Source organism: Gracilinanus agilis, chromosome 6, assembly GCF_016433145.1.
Source record: "Gracilinanus agilis isolate LMUSP501 chromosome 6, AgileGrace, whole genome shotgun sequence".
Classification (NCBI taxonomy): Eukaryota; Metazoa; Chordata; class Mammalia; order Didelphimorphia; family Didelphidae; genus Gracilinanus; species Gracilinanus agilis.
In genome coordinates, this window is record NC_058135.1 from 249,832,056 (window position 1) to 249,855,398 (window position 23,343).

General features: G+C 35.5%; 1 protein-coding gene and 1 pseudogene across 1 annotated transcript in view; both read left to right on the top strand.

Annotated features, from left to right (window-relative positions):
* The window catches only part of ANO3 (anoctamin 3), a 575,082-nt gene that overhangs the window by 511,349 nt on the left and 40,390 nt on the right, over positions 1 to 23,343 (top strand). Inside the window, exons 13-15 of the mRNA XM_044681841.1 lie at positions 13,070 to 13,152; positions 14,353 to 14,493; positions 15,762 to 15,926. Of these exons, the coding sequence (XP_044537776.1) occupies positions 13,070 to 13,152; positions 14,353 to 14,493; positions 15,762 to 15,926 (389 nt within the window). The remainder of the gene's footprint in view (positions 1 to 13,069; positions 13,153 to 14,352; positions 14,494 to 15,761; positions 15,927 to 23,343) is intronic.
* Positions 7,614 to 8,297, top strand: LOC123253087 (annotated as a pseudogene).

Consider the following 23,343-nt stretch of genomic DNA (forward strand, 5'->3'; position numbering starts at 1 on the left):
GCTCAAAGGGCTATAAAAGAATGCCTGCCCTTTGATCCAGCCATACCATTGCTGGGTTTGTACCCCAAAGAGATCATAGATAAACAGACTTGTACGAAAATATTCATAGCTGCGCTTTTTGTGGTGGCAACAAATTGGAAAAGGAGGGGATGTCCTTCATTTGGGGAATGGCTGAACAAACTGTGGTATATGCGGGTGATGGAATACTATTGTGCTAAAAGGAATAATAAACTGGAGAAGTTCCAGGCGAACTGGAGAGACCTACTGGAACTGATGCAGAGTGAAAGGAGCAGAGCCAGAAGAACTCTATACACAGAGACTGATATACTGTGGTAAAATTGAATGTAATGGACCTCTGTACCAGCAGCAATACAATGACCCAGGACAATTCTGAGGGTTTTATGGTAAAGAAAGCTACCCACATTCAGAGGAAGGACTGCAGGAGAGGAAACATATAAGAAAAACAACTGCTTGAACGCATGGGTCCGGGTGGACATGATTGAGGGTGTGGACTTGAAACTACCACACCAATGCAACTACCAACAATTTGGAAATTGTTCTTGATCAAGGACACATGACAAAACTAGTGGAAACGCGCATTGGCCAAGGGTGAGGGGGGTGCGGGGGGGGGTTGAAGGGGAAAGGTGGAGCATGAATCGTGTAACCATGTTAAAAATGAATATTAATAAATGTTAAAAAAATAGACAAACAATTGGTTCATATAATTTTTAAAAGAGAAGAAAACCAAAATCACTAGCATCCAAAATGAAAAGAGTGAATTTACCACTAATGAAGATGAAATCAAAGCAATGATCAGAAGTCATTTTTCCCAATTTTATGCCAAAAAAATTTAACATTTTAAGTGAAATGGAAGAATTCTTACAAAAAATATAAATTGCCTAGACTACCAGAGGAGAATGGAATATCTAAATAAAACTATCTTAGGAAAAGAGTTTAATTATGCCATAAGTGAACTTTCTAAGGAAAAAAACAAAACACTACGACCAAATGGATTTACAAGTAGACTTTACCAAACATTTAAATGTCATTTAATTCCAATATTAAATAAATTATTGAGAACAAAAGATATGGAGGGAGTCCTGCCAAACTCCCTTTAGTAAACAAATATGATGCTGATATTTGAATCAGGAAGAGAAAAAAATAATAGACTGATTTTATTAATGACAATAGATGCAAAAATGATAAATAAAACATAATCCAGGAGACTACAAGAATATATCACATTGATTATACATTATGGCCAAACAAGATTTATAATATGTTAAGTAGGAATAGTTTAATATGAGGAAAGCAATTAACATACTTGATTACAACAACAAAAGTAGCAAAAATCACATGGTTATATCAATAGATGCAGAAAAAGACAAGTATCAGATGAAGTGATTGAGTATGAGGGCCAGGTATTCCAGAGTAATAAACCCACCATCACAGCCATAGAGGGAGAAAGAGAGAATATGCTTGCTAAGAAGACCAGCTCCTTATAAGCAAAAGAAAGTGAAAGATAAAAGAGAAAATGATAATAATAGGAAGAATGAATATCTATGTGTCTGGGAAGGGAACAAAAACACATAGCATAGTGATGCCAACTACATATTTTCCATTTATTATGACAAAGAGAAAAACTTTTAGAGACTATAGAGTTTTAAGCATTACATCATTCTTAAGGAGTATAACTTTCCCACAGAAAATTGTTTATGAAAAAGACTTGAACCAAAACATTTCTAAGGCATTTCTACAAACCCAAACAACTGAGGAATGTTGACAATGAAATTTACAGAGTTTAGGTGTAAAGAGAGTTTGAATCATTTAGTCTTGACATTACAGAAGCTTCTTTGGTCATCAAAATAACGAACAGCTCAATGATACATATGAAGGAAGCTTTTCAGGAGATGTCTATATTTATGTTACAGCTAGACAATACATTCTGAGCTCCTATTTTGAGATTCTGGTCCTGCCTAAGAAATCTTCAAGGAAGGTCATAAGCGTGTCTTTAAGTCTATTTTTCATCAGTGGCCTGATTTATTTTTCCTCCTTCCTAGGTTCCTCCAAAGGACCATGTATGTGTATTTGACTGTGTATGGATGTGTGTATGCATATGTAATGTGTGATTTCATTAGTGCGGGCACACCATCTATTCCTGCATATAGGAATGTCTCTATGAAAGCAATTATCAGAAGTCATTTTTCCCAATTTTATGCCAACAAATTTAACAATTTAAATTCTCCTCCTGGATTGGTTTTGTTTTTCTATATTATTTCTATTTGTATTTCTATATTATTGGTTCTGTTTTTCTATAAATTCGCTTTAGAAAATATTCAGTGATTAGATGTTGCCTTCTGGTACCTTTAATATTTGATGGTATCTGCCTCTAATCCTTGACAGTCCCTGCAAGACTGGTCCATCTCCTTTTCTGCTCTCATTTACCCTGGAGGATAAATTTTAATGTCATTTCTTACATGCATATAATGGTTGGTAAAAGTCACTGTCCATATATGTCTACACATACACATTTAAAGATGACCAGGTCATTGCAAAGACATAAGATGAGTTACAAATTATTATCAGCCATTATATAGCTATCATCCATCTATCATCAAGGGTGTACAAGATATCGTAAATACAAATTGTATATACACATGTATACATAGATTGTTGTTCCTTTGTTTCAGCCATGTCCTAATTTTCATGACCCTTTTTGGGTTTTTCTTGTCATATATTGGAATGGTTTGCCATTTCCTTCTGCATCCAATTTTATAGATCCACAAAATCTATGTAGAATACAAGATAGGAAGCTTTCTGTGGAGGAAGACTTGGCTTCTAGTCCTTACTCTGAAATGTATGAAAGAAAACTAGTCACTTAACTTCTAGGTCCTCCAAGCCACTCTCTGAGACATAGACTACAGGATTCTAGAGGTGTTCCTCTGTGGCACTGGAAGGAATTTAGACACTGTCCATTTGAAGGAAGATGTGATCATCTTTAGGACAGATGGGTGGTATGGAGGATAGAACATCAGGCCTGCAGTCAGGAAGATTGCAGTTCAAATTCAGCCACAGACACTTTCTATCTTTATGATCCTGAGCACTTAACTCTGTTTGCCTCAGTTTCCTCATCTGTAAAATGAGCTGGATGAGGAGAAGCCAACCACACTAGTATTTTCCCTGAGAAAATACCAAGTGGGCTCAAGAAGAATCACACACTTATTGCCTTCATGAGTTTTATTTTTTTTATTGTATGTGTGATATGGGTCTACAATAACATAAGCAATATGGAAATATGTATTATAAAAAGCATTGGTAATGAGTTATATCAGACTATTTACTACTTTGGGGAGGGAGAGCAAGAAAGGAGGGGAAAATTTTGAATTCTAAGATGTCAGAAAATAAGTGTCAAAATGGTTTTGACATGTAAATGAAAAGACAAATGATATTTTTTTTAAAAACAGACAACTGGAAATGTCTCAACAATAACAAATGCGTGTATGTGATATTGAGAATAATATAAAAATGCATTATGAAACATATAATACTAATATATGTACATATAATAATAGCCAACATTTAAATAGTACTTTAAGGTTAGTGAGGATTCAGTTTTTTAACATTTATTTTCTGTCTTAGATTTGATATGAAGTATTGGTTCCAAAATAGAAGAGAAGTAAGGGCTAGGCAATTAGTGTTCAGTGACTTGCCCAGAGTCACACAGCTAGGAAGTATCTGAAGTCAAATTTAAACCCAGAACCCCTCTTCTTCAGACTTGACTATGATCTCTCAGTTACCTAACTGCCACTGTATGATATTTTTACAAGTATCTCACTTCGTCCTCACAACAACCCTTATAGATTTATTATCTTCCTTTTACAGATGAATAATTGAGGCAAAAACTAGTAAAGTGACTTGCCCAAGGTCATATATCTAGAGTCTGAATTCACAATTGAATTCAGGTCTTCTGACACTAGATTTATAATTTTTTACAGGAAACAACTTCATGTACATATAGTGCATGCAAAAAATATAGATGTATATTTGATATTATATTTTAATATTATATGTTGCCATATTTATAAGATTTAATATATTATAAAATATGTGTAAACATACAAAATGCCACACTTATACTTAATCATAAAAAAAGCAATGCAATATAGTGAATCAAGTCAACCCTGTCTTCAGAAAGATCTAGATTCAAACTTAAAGTTTATATATTTTGCCTTTAATTAATATTTTTGTTTGTTGGTGTGTGTTCAGTATGATCGATAGCCCTTCCTTAAAGTAAAAAATGACCTTGTTTTAAAAGATTGAGTTTTCTCAGAATAAAAACATACTTATAAAGAAATACTGATGTATGTTAGTTGGGTAAGTTTCCATTTCCATATAGTTAATTTTCACATTGGGTTAATTTCCTTTTCTATTTTCTTTTGTCCAGCCCATAGTATTGTTAAAGTTTTAAGATTCTTTTCTTATTGTTGTTGTTTGTTTGTTTTTCTATTAGCAAGAATTATTGAATGATAATATCTCCATCTTGCACAAGGTCTCTTGATTTCTTACTGGGTTGTCCCTCTGAACAATCACTGCTTTCTAGAAGAGTCCTTGAAGCAGCTAGGGGATGATATAGTATATGGGGTGCTGGGCATGGAGTCAAGAAGACCTGAGTTCAAATTTAGCCTAAAATACTTATCAGCTATGTAATACTGGGCAAGTCCCTTAATTTCTATGTACCTCTATTTCCCCAACTGTTGAAAGATAATAAAAATAGCCTTTACCTCCTAGGGTTGTTGTAGACATCAAATGTAATAATATTTGTAGAGTGTCTTCCTGGCACATAGTAGGCACTTTAAAAAAAACCCTTCTTTCCTTTCAAATAAATACTCACAGCAACTGTTCATTTTATGTAGAAGTCAAATGATGATAGGTTAAGTTTATGCTACCTAAAATTCCACCTCACTGGGGTTGATTGGATGGTAAAATGTTCTGATTATGCCGTCACCCTCTTTCTGTATTAATAATCAAATATAGTCACTTCAGAGTCTAGATCCTTATTCTGGAATATAAACATGCCTGTGGCCAACCAATTAAAGTCTCAAAATTGGTTTCATGGTGGGAAACTGTCATTAGGATCGATTATCTGCATAACAGGATTTCTGACCACATTACCAAATTTCGCACTCTAGAACTTCTAATTTGCAGTTCCTTTCCTGGCCTCTATCGATACTACCTTTTCTGTGCTCATAAGGAATTCTTTCCCCAAAAAAGTGGTTTCCTATATAATGAATCCCTCTGTTGATTTCTAGAGAACCAGATGTCAAAGGAGCATATTGAACAAGCCACTGAACTTCCCCAAACCTCAACTTTCTTATTGTTATAATATAATAAGATTTACACAGAACTTGACATATATCGCATGTGATACTCAGAACAACCTTTTGAGGCAAGTGCTACTGTTAACACCCATTTTACAGATGAGGAAATTTGAGTCTGATAGAAAGATTCAATGGCTTTCCCAAAATAACACAGCCAGTTAAGTGAATGGGACATGATTTGAACTCATATCTTCCCTTCTCAAGATTCATGACTCTCTCTAGAGTGATACTTATCTTTAAGATAATGGGCAAATTATAAAATAACTTTAACAATATTAAATTTAAAAGGTTTTCAGAGATGAAACCAGTGTAACCTTGATTAGAAGAGAAAAAACTGGGGGAAAAATATATAGCAAGTATCTCTGAAGAAGATCCTTTTCCCCTATCCACTACCCAGCCTACCAATTAGCAAGATAATATTACATTTATTTTGGACTAAATGGGATTCCTTAAGAAAGGGAGATGAGGTAGATATAATGTTGGGTTTGGAATCAGGAATAATTAAGTTTAAATCCCACCTATAACTTCCCCAGACCCCACTAGCTAAATTACTTTGGGCAAATCTTTTAACCTTTCTGTGTCTTTGAGATTTATCTGTGAATCAGAAAAATGCTGATATCTTTGTTGGCTTTAGGTAATGATGAAATCACAGAACCTTTACATATTTAATTAAAAGTTGATTCTAAGTTTAAGGGAAGCCACTTTATGCATGTATCATGATGCTGGTGGTATAATGTAACATAAGAAAATATGGAATAACTTAAGAGTTGGAAACATGGGAATGGTCTCCAATACTAATGAACATAAGGGAAATTGTTAATGTTGTAATATTGCCTTTTAAAAAAATATTCACTCTAGGGACAGCTAGATAGCAGGATGGATAGAGTGCCAGACCTGGAGTCAAGATAAGTTGAGTTCAAATCTGGCCTCAGACACTTCCTAGCTGTGTGACCCTGGGCAGGTCACTTAATGTCCATTGCCTGCCCTTGTCACTCTTCTGTCTTAGTAGGCTAAGACTGAAGGTAATAGTTTAAAAAATAAATATTACTCGGTAGAAAGGATGCTTATTAAGGATGCTTAGGATAGTATACCAAGGATGCTTAAGATACTTTCAAATTACATTTTCAAAATAACTTTATTAACCTAAGACAACTTTAGGCTATTCTATTATAATGTAAGCTCCTGTTTTCCCTCTAATTTCCATTTGAGAAAGAAGAAACAAATTTCTGAGGACAAAAACTAAGGACAAAGTTTAACATAAACTGGGTCAGGACTGAAACTCAGAATGGAAACTTTTCTGAAGGTGTAAAATCCACAAAGGAGCCTTGAAATCACTATTGTTGGAAGCAACAGGTTGAATCTCAGATTAATCCAAACCTATAGCATTCTTAGTTTAATTATAGTAAAGTCTTTAAATAGCTGACATAAACAATGATTTGCAAAGCACTTCACATATGATCTCATTTCAGGGTCTTCATAGAACATTTGAGATCGATTCTACAAATGTCACTTATGCTTGATAGAATGTAAGCCACTTGAAGGCAAGGATTTTTTTTTAAATCTTTGTAGCCATAGTGATAGACAGAGTAAATGGAATATAGTAAATTCCCAATACATGTTTCTATGATTGTTTTTCATTTCCATTTTACAAATGAAGAAACCAAGGATTGTAGAGGCTAAATGATTGCCTCATGGTAAAAATAGCTTATCAACATCAAAAATGGGATTCAGACTCAAAGCCCTGGCCTGAGTACTATAGTCTATAATTGTGTGTGGGTGTGGATATAGGTGACTGAGAGATAGAGGTGGGGACAATTGAGGGAGGGAAGGAAGGAAGGAAAGAGGGAAGAAAATGATACTTCATTAGAATAGGTTTCCTTTTTATAAGCCCAATGTATATTATTTTATCTATTTAAAACATTGTTCTGAGAAGGGGTCCATAGACTTTACCAAATGGCCAAAGGGGTCTTGACAAAACTAAACATCAAAATTTCTTGACTGATTTTATTTTCATTTCTTTCTTAAACTCCTTGCTCCCATCTTCATGGGAGAGCTTGCTTGATTAAAAGAAAAAAATCTGTGATTTTTCTGTTTTCTCCTCATACCCACATCCTCATCTTCTTTTTAGGAAACCCATCTTTTCTTCCCATTTTCTCCCCTCATTTTTTTTCTTTCCATCTTCCCTTTCCTCCTTCTCCCTCCTGTGTTTGGGTTTTTCACTGTTGGAAGGGAGTGATGTTACACGTGGAGATGTTGATGCTGGTGTTTCTGGTGCTCTGGATGTATGTGTTCAGCCAAGATCCTGGTTCTAAAGCTGTCACTGATCGCTATGCTGTCTACTGGAACAGTACCAACCCCAGATTCCAAAGAGGTGATTGTCACACCAATGTCTGTATTAATGACTACATGGATATGTTCTGCCCTCATTATGAGGACTCAGTCCCTGAAGATAAGACAGAACACTATGTCCTATACATGGTGAACTTTGATGGCTGTAGCTCCTATGACCCATCCCTCCAAAGGGTTCAAGAGATGGGAATGTAATCAACATTCTCCAAATGGACCACTAAAATTTTCTGAAAAAATCCAGCTCTTCACTCCCTTCTCTCTAGGGTCTGAGTTCAGGCCAGGCTGGGAATATTTCTACATCTTCTCAGAAATCCCCAATAATGGAAGGAGGTCCTGCCTAAAGCTCAAAGTCTTTGTTCAACCAGCAAACAGTTGTATGAAACTAGATGTGTTCATGATCGTGTTTTCAATGTTAAGGGACAAAGTAGAAAATTCATTATAACCAGCAGATGATACTGTACGTGAGTCAGCCAAGCCATCCCACGGTGTGAACTTGGCACAGACATCAAGGATACCCAGTCAGTTTTTGGCAATCCCACTGTTTCTCCTGGAATGAGTTTGACATTATAGCACACACTTTACTCCAATACCCTGTCGCAGAAAACATCAGGATCTTGGAAGCTCAGAGATCCACCTAACCACTCATTCTAAGAAAGGGACTTTTTATTGGTTTTTGCAAATGTTAGATTTCTTTTTTTTTTCTTTTCAGCCTGAACTATAAGCAACAACTTGGGAAGCATGACTAGTTTCTGCCCCCCCATTCCCCTTTGCCCATGTTTCTTTTCACCCTTTCTAAATTAAATGGACAGTTGAAAAAGCCAAATGGTTATAATGACACCAGTTATTCTTAAGCTCCTATGCATTCTCTTCAAAGAACTCACCTCCATTGTCTTACAGCAGCATCAGTATGTGGACAAGGAAGACTAGTGACAGATGTAGTAGGTGAAGGAAAAGCCAGGAAGGATTTTACTCTCCTACATAATATTTATGCCTATTAAGAAGAGATATAATGTAACATCATTTTCTCTAGGAGTTCCTAGGTTAGCAGGCTTCTAAAAGGTAAAGACACTGGTTTTCTTTAAAAAAAAGACTGCTAAAGAAATCATGATAGTAAGACTTGTGCTCTATTGCAGAAGTTTTATTTTGAAAGGTTACCTGTAGATATAGTAACACAAAGCAAGCATGGCAGTAAACTGGGGATATGTATGTGAGCGCCTCTAATTTTTTTTTTTTTGGTAACTAGGAAATGCATACCAGATTTTTTTTCTTTGAAAATAGTTCACCATGGTGCTAAAATGCTTTTGTTCATTTGTTTTACAAACACAAAGAGGCATTTTATGAATAGTTACCTTCCCCCAGAGCCAACAAGCTAAGTTTAAGTAGGTAAAGTATATAGCCTTGCATATCCCTCTGGGGAATGATAGCATAGTAAGGAAAGAGCATCAGTGGCCAGAAGAATGAGATTCTACTACAATGGTTCTCCAGTGCTTTATTGTCTTCCCCGGACTCTCTCCTTTTAACCCTGGCTAAAGGTCCTACCTTAAAAATTCACTCCTAGATACACTTCCCACCACTACCAAAAGGGAAATTAAATGAAACCCCTGCCACCAAGAGAGTCAGGAGACGCTGATTGAATGGGAAAAAGGAAAAACTGGAATAAAAATTCAACTGTTGCTTTTATATACTTTCCTTTTCAGATAAAACTTAAAGATGAGGGAGGAAACATGTTTATCCATAGGAAATTAACTAGATGGGGTCCCAAAGACTTTAACAAATTTTTTAAAGATCCACTAGAATAGAAAATACATTATTTAGATAGATATACTTTATACCGAGTGAGTATATACGCTTGTCCTATTTAAACTGGGAAAGACATGGTATCCCTTGTGATACATTTAGAAATGTGGAGAAATATATTGTTTCTTGAAAAAAAAAAGCAAGATGACACTGTTCAAAGAATCTTAGCATGGCCAACATGGAATTTACAAATTGATCATCAGGAAATGCAAGCTTTGGGATCTTTACTGGCCAGGCTGCCATGAGCTTTGAACTCCAAAGCATAGTCAGGGATTAAATGTGTCATATCAATGGAAAAAAAGAAATCTAGACTCTTTTTTGCTATTGCAAGACACGTTGGTTTTAACCAAGACTTTCAAAAAAAAATCATGAACAAAACTCAAAAACTGTGATGAATGTGTCAAATGTGAAAAATAAAACACATTCGAATAAAATAAGGACTTTTATGTATTAGGTTTTTTTAAAAATGCTTATGTAAAAAAATTGGTGATGTTAATGAACAGAGTTTATAAATGGGAATAAAGTTCTTGGAATTTTGAGAAGTCCTTGATTTGAAAAACTTAAATGAAAGGCAACCATGGATTTCTGGCATTCAGGAGAGTTGTACATATGTACAAATATAATCTAGGTTCACCTGATGTGATTAATAGTGTATGTAAAATTGATGCAGGGAATGTCCCTACATAAGATAAGTTGTGTGGGGCTATCAGACACAGGTGAAATCAATCCTTTTTTTCCCTTCTCCCTGCCTTCCACTTTTTCCCCTGAGTTGTGAATAGACAAGATTGTTTCTAGTTTGTGTTTTTTCCCTTGCATTCTGCCCTGAGCTTCTCACATGTGAGATGGATCTCCCTACAATAAGCTTTCTGCCATTGTCTGTACAGTTTAATAGATGCTGGCATGTTGGAGATTACCCATGAGTCTGTGAAATCTGCTTTCTATGCTTTCTCTTGAGACCCCATTGAAGTCACTCATTGTGTGCTCATCTGGATATGAAAGTCCAAATCATTGTGGCCCTGTGCTTGTACTGATCTGCTTTGCAGTTTCTTTGTACTTATTTGTGCTGTTTTGAAATGCTTACATCATATGAACTTTAAAAAATGTAAAAAACAAATAAAAAAACCCAACACACACACAAACCTATACAATCTGTATTTGTGTATATGTGTGTGTGTCCGTACAAGTATACCTAAATAAAAAATAAAGGTTTTCTTCATTAAAAAAAAAAGAATTCTTGACTGAGAGAAAGGAGAATAAAGTCTGAGTTGTATCCGTACTAACAGGAGGTATCATATTATGGTGGCAAACATCCTGAATTTGGAGAGAAAATTCTGGATTCAATCCTGACTACCGCTAATTGACTGCATTTTTCTCTTTCTAGTGCATTTCCTTTGTTAATTGTCTCCACTTTGTTCAATATATAAATCGTTTCTACATAGTTATTTGCATGTCATCTCTACTTTTAGGCTGTGACCTCCTCAAGGGAAAGGACTATCTTTTACCCTTCTTTGTCTCTCTAGAACTTAAAAGTGTTTATTGACTATGGATTATCATAGGCCAGTTACTTAACCTCTTTTATCCTCAATGTTCCCAACTGTAAAATCAGGAGGTTGGAATAATAGATCTAAAGTATCATGATGTACACTAATATTCCTGTGACTACTCTATAGAGTTAAAAGAACACTGTATTTGAGAACAGAGGACTGGAAATTCCATTAATATGGGAAATCTGCTATGCATATTCTCTCCATGTAGGGAGATTCATAACCATCTAAAATTTTATATTCTCTGAGAGCTTCCTGAAAAGAATGATTTAGCCATGATCAGAAAGTCCAAATATATCAGAGGCAGGGCTTGAAAGCCACATCTTCCTGACTTTGTAGTCAGTCCCCTAACCCCTATCCCACCCTTCCTCTACTGCGACCATCTTCTGGTAGTGACAATGATTTGGTCTTTTTAGAACAAAGGGATAATTCTTAGATTTATTGACTAATTCTGGTCATATTTTTATTCTGCTTCAAGGCACATTCCCTTCAAAAACTCAGAGAAGATGCTAGGGATTGTCTCATTTTCCAAATAAGCAGGTGGAAACTTTGAAAAGAGAAATAATTCACTCATGGTTATAAGATTCAGAGCCAAGATTCAAATTTGCGTCCTCTCACTCTAAACCCAAAACTCTTTCCATTATTCATTCATTATCTTATACATTTAAAGATCTCTTTGTTGCCCCTACAGTGTCTACTCTAGATCATAGCAGCTTCTTTCTTTTTCTTCTTTGTTTTTCCTGAGCTTTTCAGGTAGCATTTCTAATTTATCTGTGCAATAGAAGTAACCATATTCCTAAAGAAAACATAACTTGTTATGTTCATAACAGCTAATATCACCTAATATTTATGTGGTACTTACTCTGAGCCAGGTACTATGCTAAGTACTTTACAATTATTATTTCCTTTGAGGCTCACAATAACCTTGGCAGGTATGAATAATTACCATCCTCATTTTTCAGTTGAAGAAACAGAGAAAAACAGAGGTGAAACATAGCTAGTACATGTCTGCGGCAGGATTTGAACCCAGGTCTTCCTGACTCCAGGCTCATCACTCTATCCACTGCACCACTTAGTTTCAAGGGCAGTTAACCTTTTTGAAGACATTTCCATTTCTAAAATACATCTCCAATGCTCCAAAATATTTTCTTTGTGTTATGCTTTTCCCTGTGGTTTAATAAACCTTGGGGGAAGAGAAGATGTATCATTTTAAGGTATTCAGAAAAGACATTTCTCTATTTTCTCTAAATCTCCAAATACTGATGTTATTTGGATGTTTTAGAAATGGAAGAACAACCCCAAATTAATCAGTCACTAAAAATTTCTCTTGAAAACTTAAAAAAATAAAATAAAATTCATCTCAAGACTGACCTAAATGATGGTGGCTCAATGGATTAAGAGTCAGTCTTAAAACCAGGCATTCCTGGGTTCAAATCTGGCCTCAGACACTTCCTAGCTGTGTGAACCTGGGCAAGTCACAACCCCAATTCCTAGTCTTTACCACCCTTTTGCCTTGGAACCAATAATAAGATGGAAGGTAGGAGTTTTAAAAAAATGATGTTGCTAAACTTCAGGGTTAACTTTCTTCTGGTGTTCTATTGAAGGTATCAAAATAGAAAGGTGAGTAGGGAAAACAGAGCAGGTGAGAAAATACAACTCAATATACTGCAATTAATGTTATATCATTTCCTGTGTCATGAGGAGGAACAAAGATTATAAAAATAATATGTAATTTATATATGTAAATTATAAAAAGAATATGTAAATATGTAAACAAATACAACAATTTCATTGGGGGAACACATGGTATTATACTTTAAAAATTCAAAGTTCTAATGGATTATTCATTTTATTGATGAGAGTTACCTCTTAGGATCAGGATAGCAATTCATCCATACCTACCCATGTTGAAGGACTCTTGCCAAAGTCTTCTTGGGCAAGTACTCCTCAATCTATCCCAACAAATACATGATATTACTAAACAATAATTTATTTTCACAGCTACAGTTTTCTTGGAATTCTGGAAGAGGAGAAGAGCTGTGTTGACCTATGATTGGGACCTTATTGACTGGGAAGAGGAGGAGGTAAGCAGTAATGGAATTAGGAATTTTTGTGCCTTGTATATATCAACTTGGGAGAGAGTCATAATAATAATAATGCAGAGGACAATCTGAATCCAGACTGGGTTTTACCTGGAGCAGGGATGGCTTGATGAGTGCATCCAGAAAAGTTGAGAAGGAAGGCAAGCACCAGAGAGGGGTACCATGTCAACAAGACCCCAAGAACACTTTCATACCTCAGTTTTCCCACATAGTTACAGGCCTGGAGATAAGATGTCACAGAGAATGGACAGAAATGGACTTAGACTGGTATCGTGGGGACTGTTGAAACCCATCCCTGAAAAATGGACTTTTACATGAATGCATGTATTTCTAAAAAAGTTAGTAAATAGTGAGGGCAAGTGGGGCATTGATGCCCATTCATTTACCAGCTCTTCCAGTTAGCAATTGCACAAGATACACTAACTGAAATCACAAATGGTAATTTTTATCAAGAAGTCCATGCGGTCTGGATAGAAATTATACTCATGAATGAAATAACATAATGTACTCTGTGTATTTACATTTAATTATGAAAAAGAATATACAAATTTAAAAATTTCTTTATTACTTTAAATCTATTTTCAGAAACAACTGCTTGAACACATGGGCTGATGGGGATATTATTGGGGATATAAACACCAAATGATAACTCTAGTCCAACTACCAATAGTATGGAATTAGTTCATAATCAATGATACATGTAAAACCCAGTGGAATTGTGCATTGGCTAAGGGGGGTTGGGGGCTTGGGGGCTTGGGGAGAGGGAGAGAACATTAAACATGTAATTATGGGAAAATATTCAAAGTAAAAATAAAAATATATAAAAATATATTTTCAGAAATAGGTGATATGATAGACAAAACTGTGGGATTTGCAGTTAGTAATACCTGAGTTCAGGTCCTTACTTGGTCATTTATTGGCTGCATGATCCTAACTAAGTCACTTTACCACTTTCAACCTTATGCATGCATAAAATTAGGGAACAATAATTATATTTATTATCATATTAATTATTGATAGTTTTTCAAATAAGACATAATATACCATATATGTAAAGCACGTTTTCCAACCTTATGAAGTTATATAAACATGTTAGCAAGCTTGCTGTTAATGGTGACTTTTGTGAAAATGTTTACAGAGTTCATGGCTTGCCCTCATACAGTAACTTTGTCTCTATCTTAGGAAAATGTTCGCCCTCAGTTTGAAAGAAAGTATGCCCAGGTGGAAAGAGTGAATCCCATCACAGGAAAACCCGAGCCTTATCAGCCATTCATGGATAAACTTCTTCGGCTCATGATCTCCATATTAGGAATATTCTTAATGGTAATATCAGTACACTAGTATTCATGACTTTTCCCAAGCAAGATATTCTATAGGAGAAAGAATTCTAGACCAAGGAAGAAATGCAATATTTCTATAGGAATAACTTATTGTGGAACCGTGAATTTCTTAGTCAATCTCATTGAATCATCCTTAAATATACATTGGGACATTGGAAACTTTGGGGAAAGGGTGGATGGAATCAAGACTTGTAAAAGTCATAAAATTATTCTGAGGACAATAGTTTTGCTGCTTGATCAAGAACTCTATTGAGACTTTCATTGTATAAATAAGATTGAAAATGAAAATTCCTTAAAATACATTATGTCTACTAATAATATGTATCTAGGGTGTAAGTGGAAATTAGACTTCATCTCTCAGAATTCTTACCTTGCCCCAAACTTCCTTTTTACTTTCTGTTTATGTGTGTCTTTTACGTGATTGTATATACATTTTGAGTAATGCCTCTTGAGCTCTCTCTTCCACATGAGTGGGGTTTGGTGAGCACTCCCTGTTTTCTCTAGTTCTCTAGTTAAATATTAATGAATCTTTATAAATATTATACTCTGGAGATATTGAATATTAAATTTAACATCTATACTAGTGTTGCTATATGGTCTGTAGTGATTTAAATTGAGAAGGTTCTTCACTATGATTCATTTCTTAAAAACATTAAAAAAAACATTTTTTAAAGTATTAAGTAGTATTGTTGCAGACAAAGCACTGTCCTAGGTGCTATTGTTAAGACAAGAATGAAAGCCGTTAGATTTGTTCTAAGGAAAGCCCTTGTTGTTTAATTTTTTTTGTGGTTGAATCCCCAGAACTTACTTAAGTGCCTAGCACATAGCAGACAGGTAAATGAATGTCTGCTTCTACCAAAATGGGATTATTGAGCCTTCTTTGTGTCAGGGATCCTTTAGCAATTTTGGTGAATACTCTGGATTCTTGAAATAATATTTTAAAATGCACACAGTAAAATATAAAAGGAAAGCATTTATATTAGCCTACAGGTGAATGATAATTACAACATTAGATGAATGTGAATTTAAATTGAATGATGATTGTGCATTTATTTTCTAAAACATTGCATGGATTCCACATGTTTCAGTTTAACTACAAAGTATTTAACAATATTGTTTATTACTTGAGATAGGAAGAGAGTTTATCCAATCTCCTCCCTCAGGGATCCGGCTCCTCTCCCTCAACAGGGCACTTGGTGTCTGATGCATGAGCTTGGTAATGATTCCACAATCTCATCTCTCCCAATCCAGATTTCTTTGGTGCTCACCACAGTCTTTGCTGTTGTGGTTTATCGTCTCGTGGCTATGGAGCACTTTGCATCTTTCAAGTGGTATTTCGTCAAAAAATACTGGCAATTTGCCACATCTGGAACAGGAGTCTGCATCAATTTCGTGATCATCATGTTTCTGAATGTAGTAAGTGTTCAAGATGTTTTTCCCCATTAGAGAAGAAAAGAATTGCTATAACTTTTATTTTATTCACTTACAAGCCACAGCAGATCCATGCAGTATTTTAAGTAAATAAAACTTCAACCTGGATCTTGTATAATTAGAATTCTGCTCCCCAGAACTCTAAATCCCAGCTTCCCATCTTCCTTCTCACATTATATGCCAACGTAGGGAGGATATATTTTGATGTAGCCTCGCCTCGCACTGTCTCTTTTCCTGAGAACTCCAGTGATGGAGGTGGGGTAAGTGCCAGGCAGGAGAATTTCACTCATGTGGCTTTTACTCAGCCTTTTACGTTTATTCTTTTATTTCTTCTACTTCAAGTGATTATTAAAAAATCTTATAAAATATAATATTTGGATTTGTTGGATATTAATTTTAGTCTTACAATCTGGAGTCAGGATGTTCTGAGTTCACATCTAGCCTCATGTTTACTAACTCTCTGATCCCAAGCTAAGTTACTTAACCATTGACTGCCTCCATTTCCTTATCTGTGAAAACAAAGATAATAATAACTACTTTCCAGAGTTGTTGAGAAGATAAAATGATAGGATATTTGTAAAATGCTTTACTAAAAAAATTAGAGTTATGAAAATGCTAATGAAAGTTCAGGACAGAAACGAAGAGGCAAGCACCAAAAGAAAGCTGGATCCAGAAGCTAGAAAAAGCTAGTCCACAGGCTTAACGAGCTGGGTGGGCTCTTCTTCCAGAACAACAGTTAACCTCCCAGGAAGTAGTTACTCTAGAGTTCCAATCCCCACAGGAAATTCCAGCTCCAGGCTCATGTTCTCCCTCTTATTCCATCTAAGATTCCTTTGGAACTCGTTTCTCTTAAGTTCCATCCAGTGAGATACCTTCTTTGCACCCTGAACTTATTACACACTTACCCTTCCCTCTCCCTCTAGTCTCATAAAATCTACATCTATATCTCATCCTAAATATCTTTATTCAGGGGGAAGCTGGGTAGCTCAGTGGATTGAGAACCAGACCTAGAGATGGGAGGTCCTAGTTTCAAATCTGACCTCAGACACTTCCCAACTGTGTGACCCTGGGCAAGTCACTTGACCCCCATTGCCTACTCTTGCCATTCTTCTGCCTTGGAGCCAATACACAGTATTGACTCCAAGATGAAAGGTAAGGGTTTTAAGAATAAATAAATAGATAGATAGATGGATAGATAAATAAATAAATATCTTTATTCAAAGGATAGTAATATTTGGGTTCTCCTTACTACTATTTTCTAAAAGAGAATGAATTAAAATATGGCTTTGGAAACAAATTTTAAATGTTCATCAAAAGTGCATCATGCTAACATGGCTACATTGTAGAAGGACCTTCATGACTTTTCCTACTACCTATCACAACAAAATATCTCAAAAGGACAAAAATCAAAATCAGATGAGGAAAGAAGCTCTACCATAGGGCACAGTCTTGGAAGTAGGCAGGAATTGGGCATTTCTACACTATAAGGGGATAAAATTATACCTACCAAAGTTGACCTGATCAGCCATACACTCATACCACCTACCCTGCCAGAGTCAGAGCAGAGGCTGCGGCAATCTCTAAATTCTTGGGAGCTGGCCCCTGAGGACAGTGCAAAACCTTGGCAGTGAGACTTGGGATCTGTGGAGCACAGGAGGGGAGATAGTGCAGAAATGGACTGTCCATAGCAGACACTGAGGAGACTGGAAAAATAGCCTCAGGGCAAAAACTGTTCTGTAGCTCCCTATTCTGAGTGCTGCCTGCTCTCCTCACTTCTGGCTAAGAAGGGAAAATGAATTAACACATCAATGGCCACCAACACCTAAGAACTACAATCCACAAATACCAAAAAATAGTAAGATACAACAGAAAAAGTCTCTAACAAAGGATAACTTCTATGGAGAAAAGGAACAGACTACAGAGGCTACAGCAAAGAGTGACAAACAAGGAAACACATCCAAACTTTAAAAAAAATGGAAATTGGTCACAAGCTCTCAAGGAACTGAAATTGGAGTTCAAGAACCAAGTAAGAAAGATGGAGGAACAATGCAAATAAAAGAGGGAGTAAGAAATACAAGTGATACAAAAAAGTAAACAAATGTTTAAAAGATAGAATCACTCACTTATAAAAGGAGGTACAGAAATTGCATGAAATAATAAGCAAATAGATGACCAGAACTGACTTGCTAGAAGCTATGAAAAGAAAGTTAGGCCAAACTGAAAAGGAAAATCAAAAGATCATAGTTGAAAACCAGTCTTTAAAGACCAGAATTGGGCAAGTAGAAGCTAATGATCTCACAAGACAGTAATAATAAAACAAAGTCAAAAGAATGACAAAATAGAAGGGAACATGAAATATCTTACTGAGAAGCCAACAGACCTGGAAAACAGATCCTCAAGAGACATTTTGAGAATTATAAATAATCCCATATCAGAAATAGAAATTGAACAAGCCATCAAAGAACTCTCTAAGGAAAAAACTCCAGGGCCAGACAGATTCACAAGTGAATTCTATCAAACATGCAAACAACTAATCCCAATACTATGCAATCTATTTGACAAAATAAGCAAGGAAGGAGTTTTACCAAATTTTTTTGACACAAATATGGTACTGATCCCAAAGCTAGGCAGACCAAAAACAGAGAAAGAAAATTATAGAGCAATCTCCCTAATGAACAAAGATGCAAAAATCTTAAATAGAATACTAGCAAAAAGATTCCAGCAAGTGATCACAAGGATTATTCCCTATGATCAGGTGGGATTTATACCAAGAATGCAAGGATGGTTTAATATTAGGAAAACCATCCACATAACTGACCATATCAACAAGCAAACCAACAGAAATCACATGATTATTTCAATAGATGCAGAAAAAGCCTTTGACAAAATACAACACCCATTCCTATTGAAAACACTAGAAAGTATAGGAATAGAAGGACCTTTCCTAAAAATAATAAACAGTATATATCTAAAACCATCAACAAGCATCATATGCAATGGGGATAAATTAGAGGCCTTCCCAATAAGATCAGGAGTGAAACAAGGATGCCCATTATAACCTCTATTATTTAACATTGTACTAGAAACACTAGTAGTAGCAATTAGAGAAGAAAAAGGAACTGAAGGGATTAAAATAGGCAGTGAGGAGATTAAGTTATTACTCTTTGCAGATGATATGATGGTCTACTTAAAGAATCCTAGAGAATCAACTAAAAAGTTAGTGGAGATAATTTTGCTTTATCAAAGTTGCAAGATACAAAATAAAGCCACATAAATCAAGAACATTTCTATATATTTCCAACATAACTCAGTAGCAAGAGTTAGAGAAATTCCATTTGAAATCACCCTAGACCAGTGATAGGCAAACTTTTTAAAGAGGGGGCCAAAGGAAAGGAAATGCTCATTTGTCAATCTGGTTCCAAAGCAACTCTTTTGAAGTTTCATTGTACTGTATCCCACTCCTTGTTATTAGTCAGATTAGGAATAATGTTGAGAGGCTGGATAGAACATTTCAAGGGGCCACATCTGGCCCGCAGGCTGTAGTTTGCCCATCACTACCCTAGACAATATAAAATAATTGGGAATCTATTTGTCAAGACAAACACAGGAACCATATGAATACAACTACAAAACACTTTCCACACAATTAAAACTAGACCTAAACAATTGGAAAAACATTACTTTCTCATGGGTAGAATGAGCTAACATAATAAAAATGGCAATCCTACCCAAATTAATTTACTTGTTTAGTGCCATACCTATCAAACTACCAAGAAACTTTTTTATTGAATTAGAAAAAAATTATAACAAAATTCATCTGGAAGAATAAAAGATCAAGAATATCAAGGGAAATAAGGAAAAAATGTGAAGGAAGGTGGTCTAGCAGTACCAGATCTTAAACTGTACTATAAAGCAGTGATAATCAAAACAATAAAGTACTGGCTAAGAGATAGAAGGGAGTATCAATGGAATAGAATTGGGGTAAACAACCCTAGCAAGATAGTATACAATCAACCCAAAGGTCCAAGCTTTTGGGACAAAAACCCCACTATTTGACAAAAGCTGCTGGGAAAATTATAAAACAATATAGGAGAGATTAGGTTTGGATAAACATCTCACACCCTACACGAAGATAAATTCAGAATGAGTGAATGACTGAAATACAAAAAGGAAACCATAAGTAAATTAGGTAAACATAGAATAGTATACCTGTCAGATCTATGGGAAAAGAAAGATTTTAAAAATGAAGCAAGAGATAGGGAATATTGTAAAATGTAAAATGAATATTTTCAATTACATTAAATTAAAAAGTTTTTGTACAAATAAAATCAATGCAACCAAAATTAGAAGGGAAGCAACAAATTGGAGGGAAAATCTTTATAACACAAACCTCTGCCAAAGATCTAATTACTAATTAGCTAAATCAGTTGTACAAAAAAAATCAAGCCATTTCCCAATTGATAAATGGGCAAGGGACATAAATAAGCAATTTTCAGATGAAGAAATTAAAATTATCAATAAGCACATGAAAAAGTGTTCTATATCTCTTATAATTAGATAAATGCAAATCAAAACAACTCTGAGGTACCACCTCAAACCTAGCAGATTGGCTAATATGACAGCAAAGGAAAATAATAAATGCTGGAGGGAATGTGGCAATATTGGGAAACTAATGCATTGCTGGTGGAGTTGAGAACTGATCCAACCATTCAGAAAGGCAATTTGAAGCTATGCCCAAAGGGCTTTAAAAGAATACCTGCCCTTTGATCCAGCCATACCACTACTGGGTTTATATCCCAAAGAGATAATAAGGAAAAAGACTTGTACAAAAATATTTATAGATTCACACTTTGTGGTGGCAAAAAATTGGAAAATGAGGGGGTGTCCATTGATTGGGGAATGGCAGAACAAACTGTGGTATCTGTTGGTGATGGAATACTATTGTGCTCAAAGGAATAATGAAATGGAGAAATTCCATGTGAATTGGAAAGACCTCCAGGAATTGATGCAGAGTGAAAGGAGCAGAACCAGGAGAGCATTGTACACAGAGACGGATATACTGTGGCACAATCAATTGTAATGAATGTCTGTACTAGTAGCAATGCAAGGATCCAGAGCAAGGCTGAGGGACTTATGAGAAAGAAAACTAGCCCACATTCAGAGAAAGAACTGTGGGAGTAGAAACACAGAAGAAAAACAACTGCTTGATCACATGGAATCATGTCAATGGGGACATGATTGGGGATGTAGACTCTAAAAGATCACCCTTGTGTAAATACCAATAATATGAAAATAGTTCTTGATCAATGACACATGTAAAACCCAGTGAAATTGCTCATTTGTTACGGGAGTTAAGAGGAGGGGAGGGAAAGAACATGAATCATGTAACCATGGAAAAAATATTCTAAATTAATTAAATTAGTTAATTTAATTTTTTTAAAGTGCATCATGCTTTCGTAATACCTATGGCCTTCCTGCCAGCCCTAACATGTCTATGTTAATTAACTGAACATTAAAAGTTATTAATGATGTTAAAATACAGTAAAAGTAGGAGCTGCAGCCCAGCTGCATCAGTCTAAAGGATATTATATCATTTCAATCATTTCACATTTCACATCTTTAAAAATGTGGAATTCGCTAGGTATTTAGCCATTGGGTTGATTTAATTATAAGAATGCTTGAGTGATGATCAACTGTGAAATATAATGATCCAGCAATATAATGATCCAGGATAATTCTGAAGGACTTAGAACAAAGAATACTATCCACCTCCAGAGAAAGAATTATTTTCATTGTAATGCAGAAAAAAGAATACTATTTTCCACATTAGTTTATTTGTGCTTTTCTTGGAGGGGGAGAGGTTTTATAATTCTCTTGCAGCAATTACCACTGTAGAAGTGTATTTTCCAAGACAATACATGTCTAACCAGATCAAATTGCTTACCACCTCAAAGAGAGGGGAGGAAAGGGAGACTATTTGGATCTTATAATTTCAGAAAACGTATGTTACAAATTGCTATTACATGTAATTGGGAAAATAAAATATTAAGTAAACAAAGAATGTGTGAGCTTTAAAGTACTTGAGCACATAGAACACAGAATGAGTCTAAAAGAACTCTTGTGATGTTGGGTGCCAGAGCTATGAGGGGTCCTAGAACCTAGAATATCAGAATATAGAATGTTAGAGCTGCAAGGAACATTAGAACAGAGCATCTCAGAGCTAAAGGAAGTGATAGAATAGAATGTTAGGGCTGGAAAAGCTTTTAGTGCATGGAATGTTAGATTTCAGACATACTTTACAGTGTCAAGTAGCAGAGTTGGAAGAAACATAAAGAATATAGAATATAAGTGCTTTGAGAAACATTGGGACATGGAATAGCTAGAAAGGATAAACCCTTACCTTCCACCTTAGAATCATTTCTATGTATTGGCTTCAAGGCAGAAGAGTGGTAAATGCTAGGCAGTGGGGGTTAAGTGACTTGTCCAAGGTCACAAAGCTAACTGTGGTCAGATTTTAACCCAGGACCCTCCTGGCTCTAGTCCTGGCTCTCAATGCACTGAGCAACCCAGCTGCCGCCTGTGTTCATTCTTTATTTGTTTATATTTGTAAAGAGGCATCTTTACCAGAGAATAAAACCTCAGGCCAAGTCCTATCTCTGACACATATGGTTTATTCATCTTGATCCTCTAGGGCACTCTCTAAAATAGATATTGCAAAAAAAATCAATGTGCTTATTGATAATTTTAATTTGTTTATCTGAAAATTGCCTATTCATGCCCCTTGCCCATTTATCAACATTACTAAATGTTCCCTATGTTCCAGGTACTGTTTAAGTACTCAGAATACAAATTCAATCAAAAATAAAAACAGAGATTTTTAGAGAGAAGCTGTTGTATAAGGAAAGAGTTTCCTGTTAGTGTTGTTCATTCATTTCTGTTGTGTCTAACTCACCATGACCCCGTTTGGGGTTATTTTGGTAGAGATACTAGAGTGATTTTTCATTTTCTTCTCCAGATCATTTTACAGAAGAGGAACAGGAACTAAGGCAACATGGTTAAGTTTCTTATCCAAGGTCACACAACTAGTAAGTGTCTGAGGCTGGATTTGAACTCAGCTCTTCCAGACTTTGGGTTAATAATCAGTCCACTGTCTACACCACATAGCTGCCCTCAAAAATTCCCTATACTACTAAAATTATAGGTCTACATGCTTTCCCTTAATATGTAGATGAGATCTCTCACCAAACTAGCAATAATATAAATAATAATTATAACAATAATAAATTATTGTCCTCTGAAAATAATTTATATTATCTATTTTTATAAAGATACTCATTAAAACTTGAATCCCAGGGGGCAGCTGGGTAGCTCAGTGGATTGAGAGCCAGGCCTAGAGATGGGA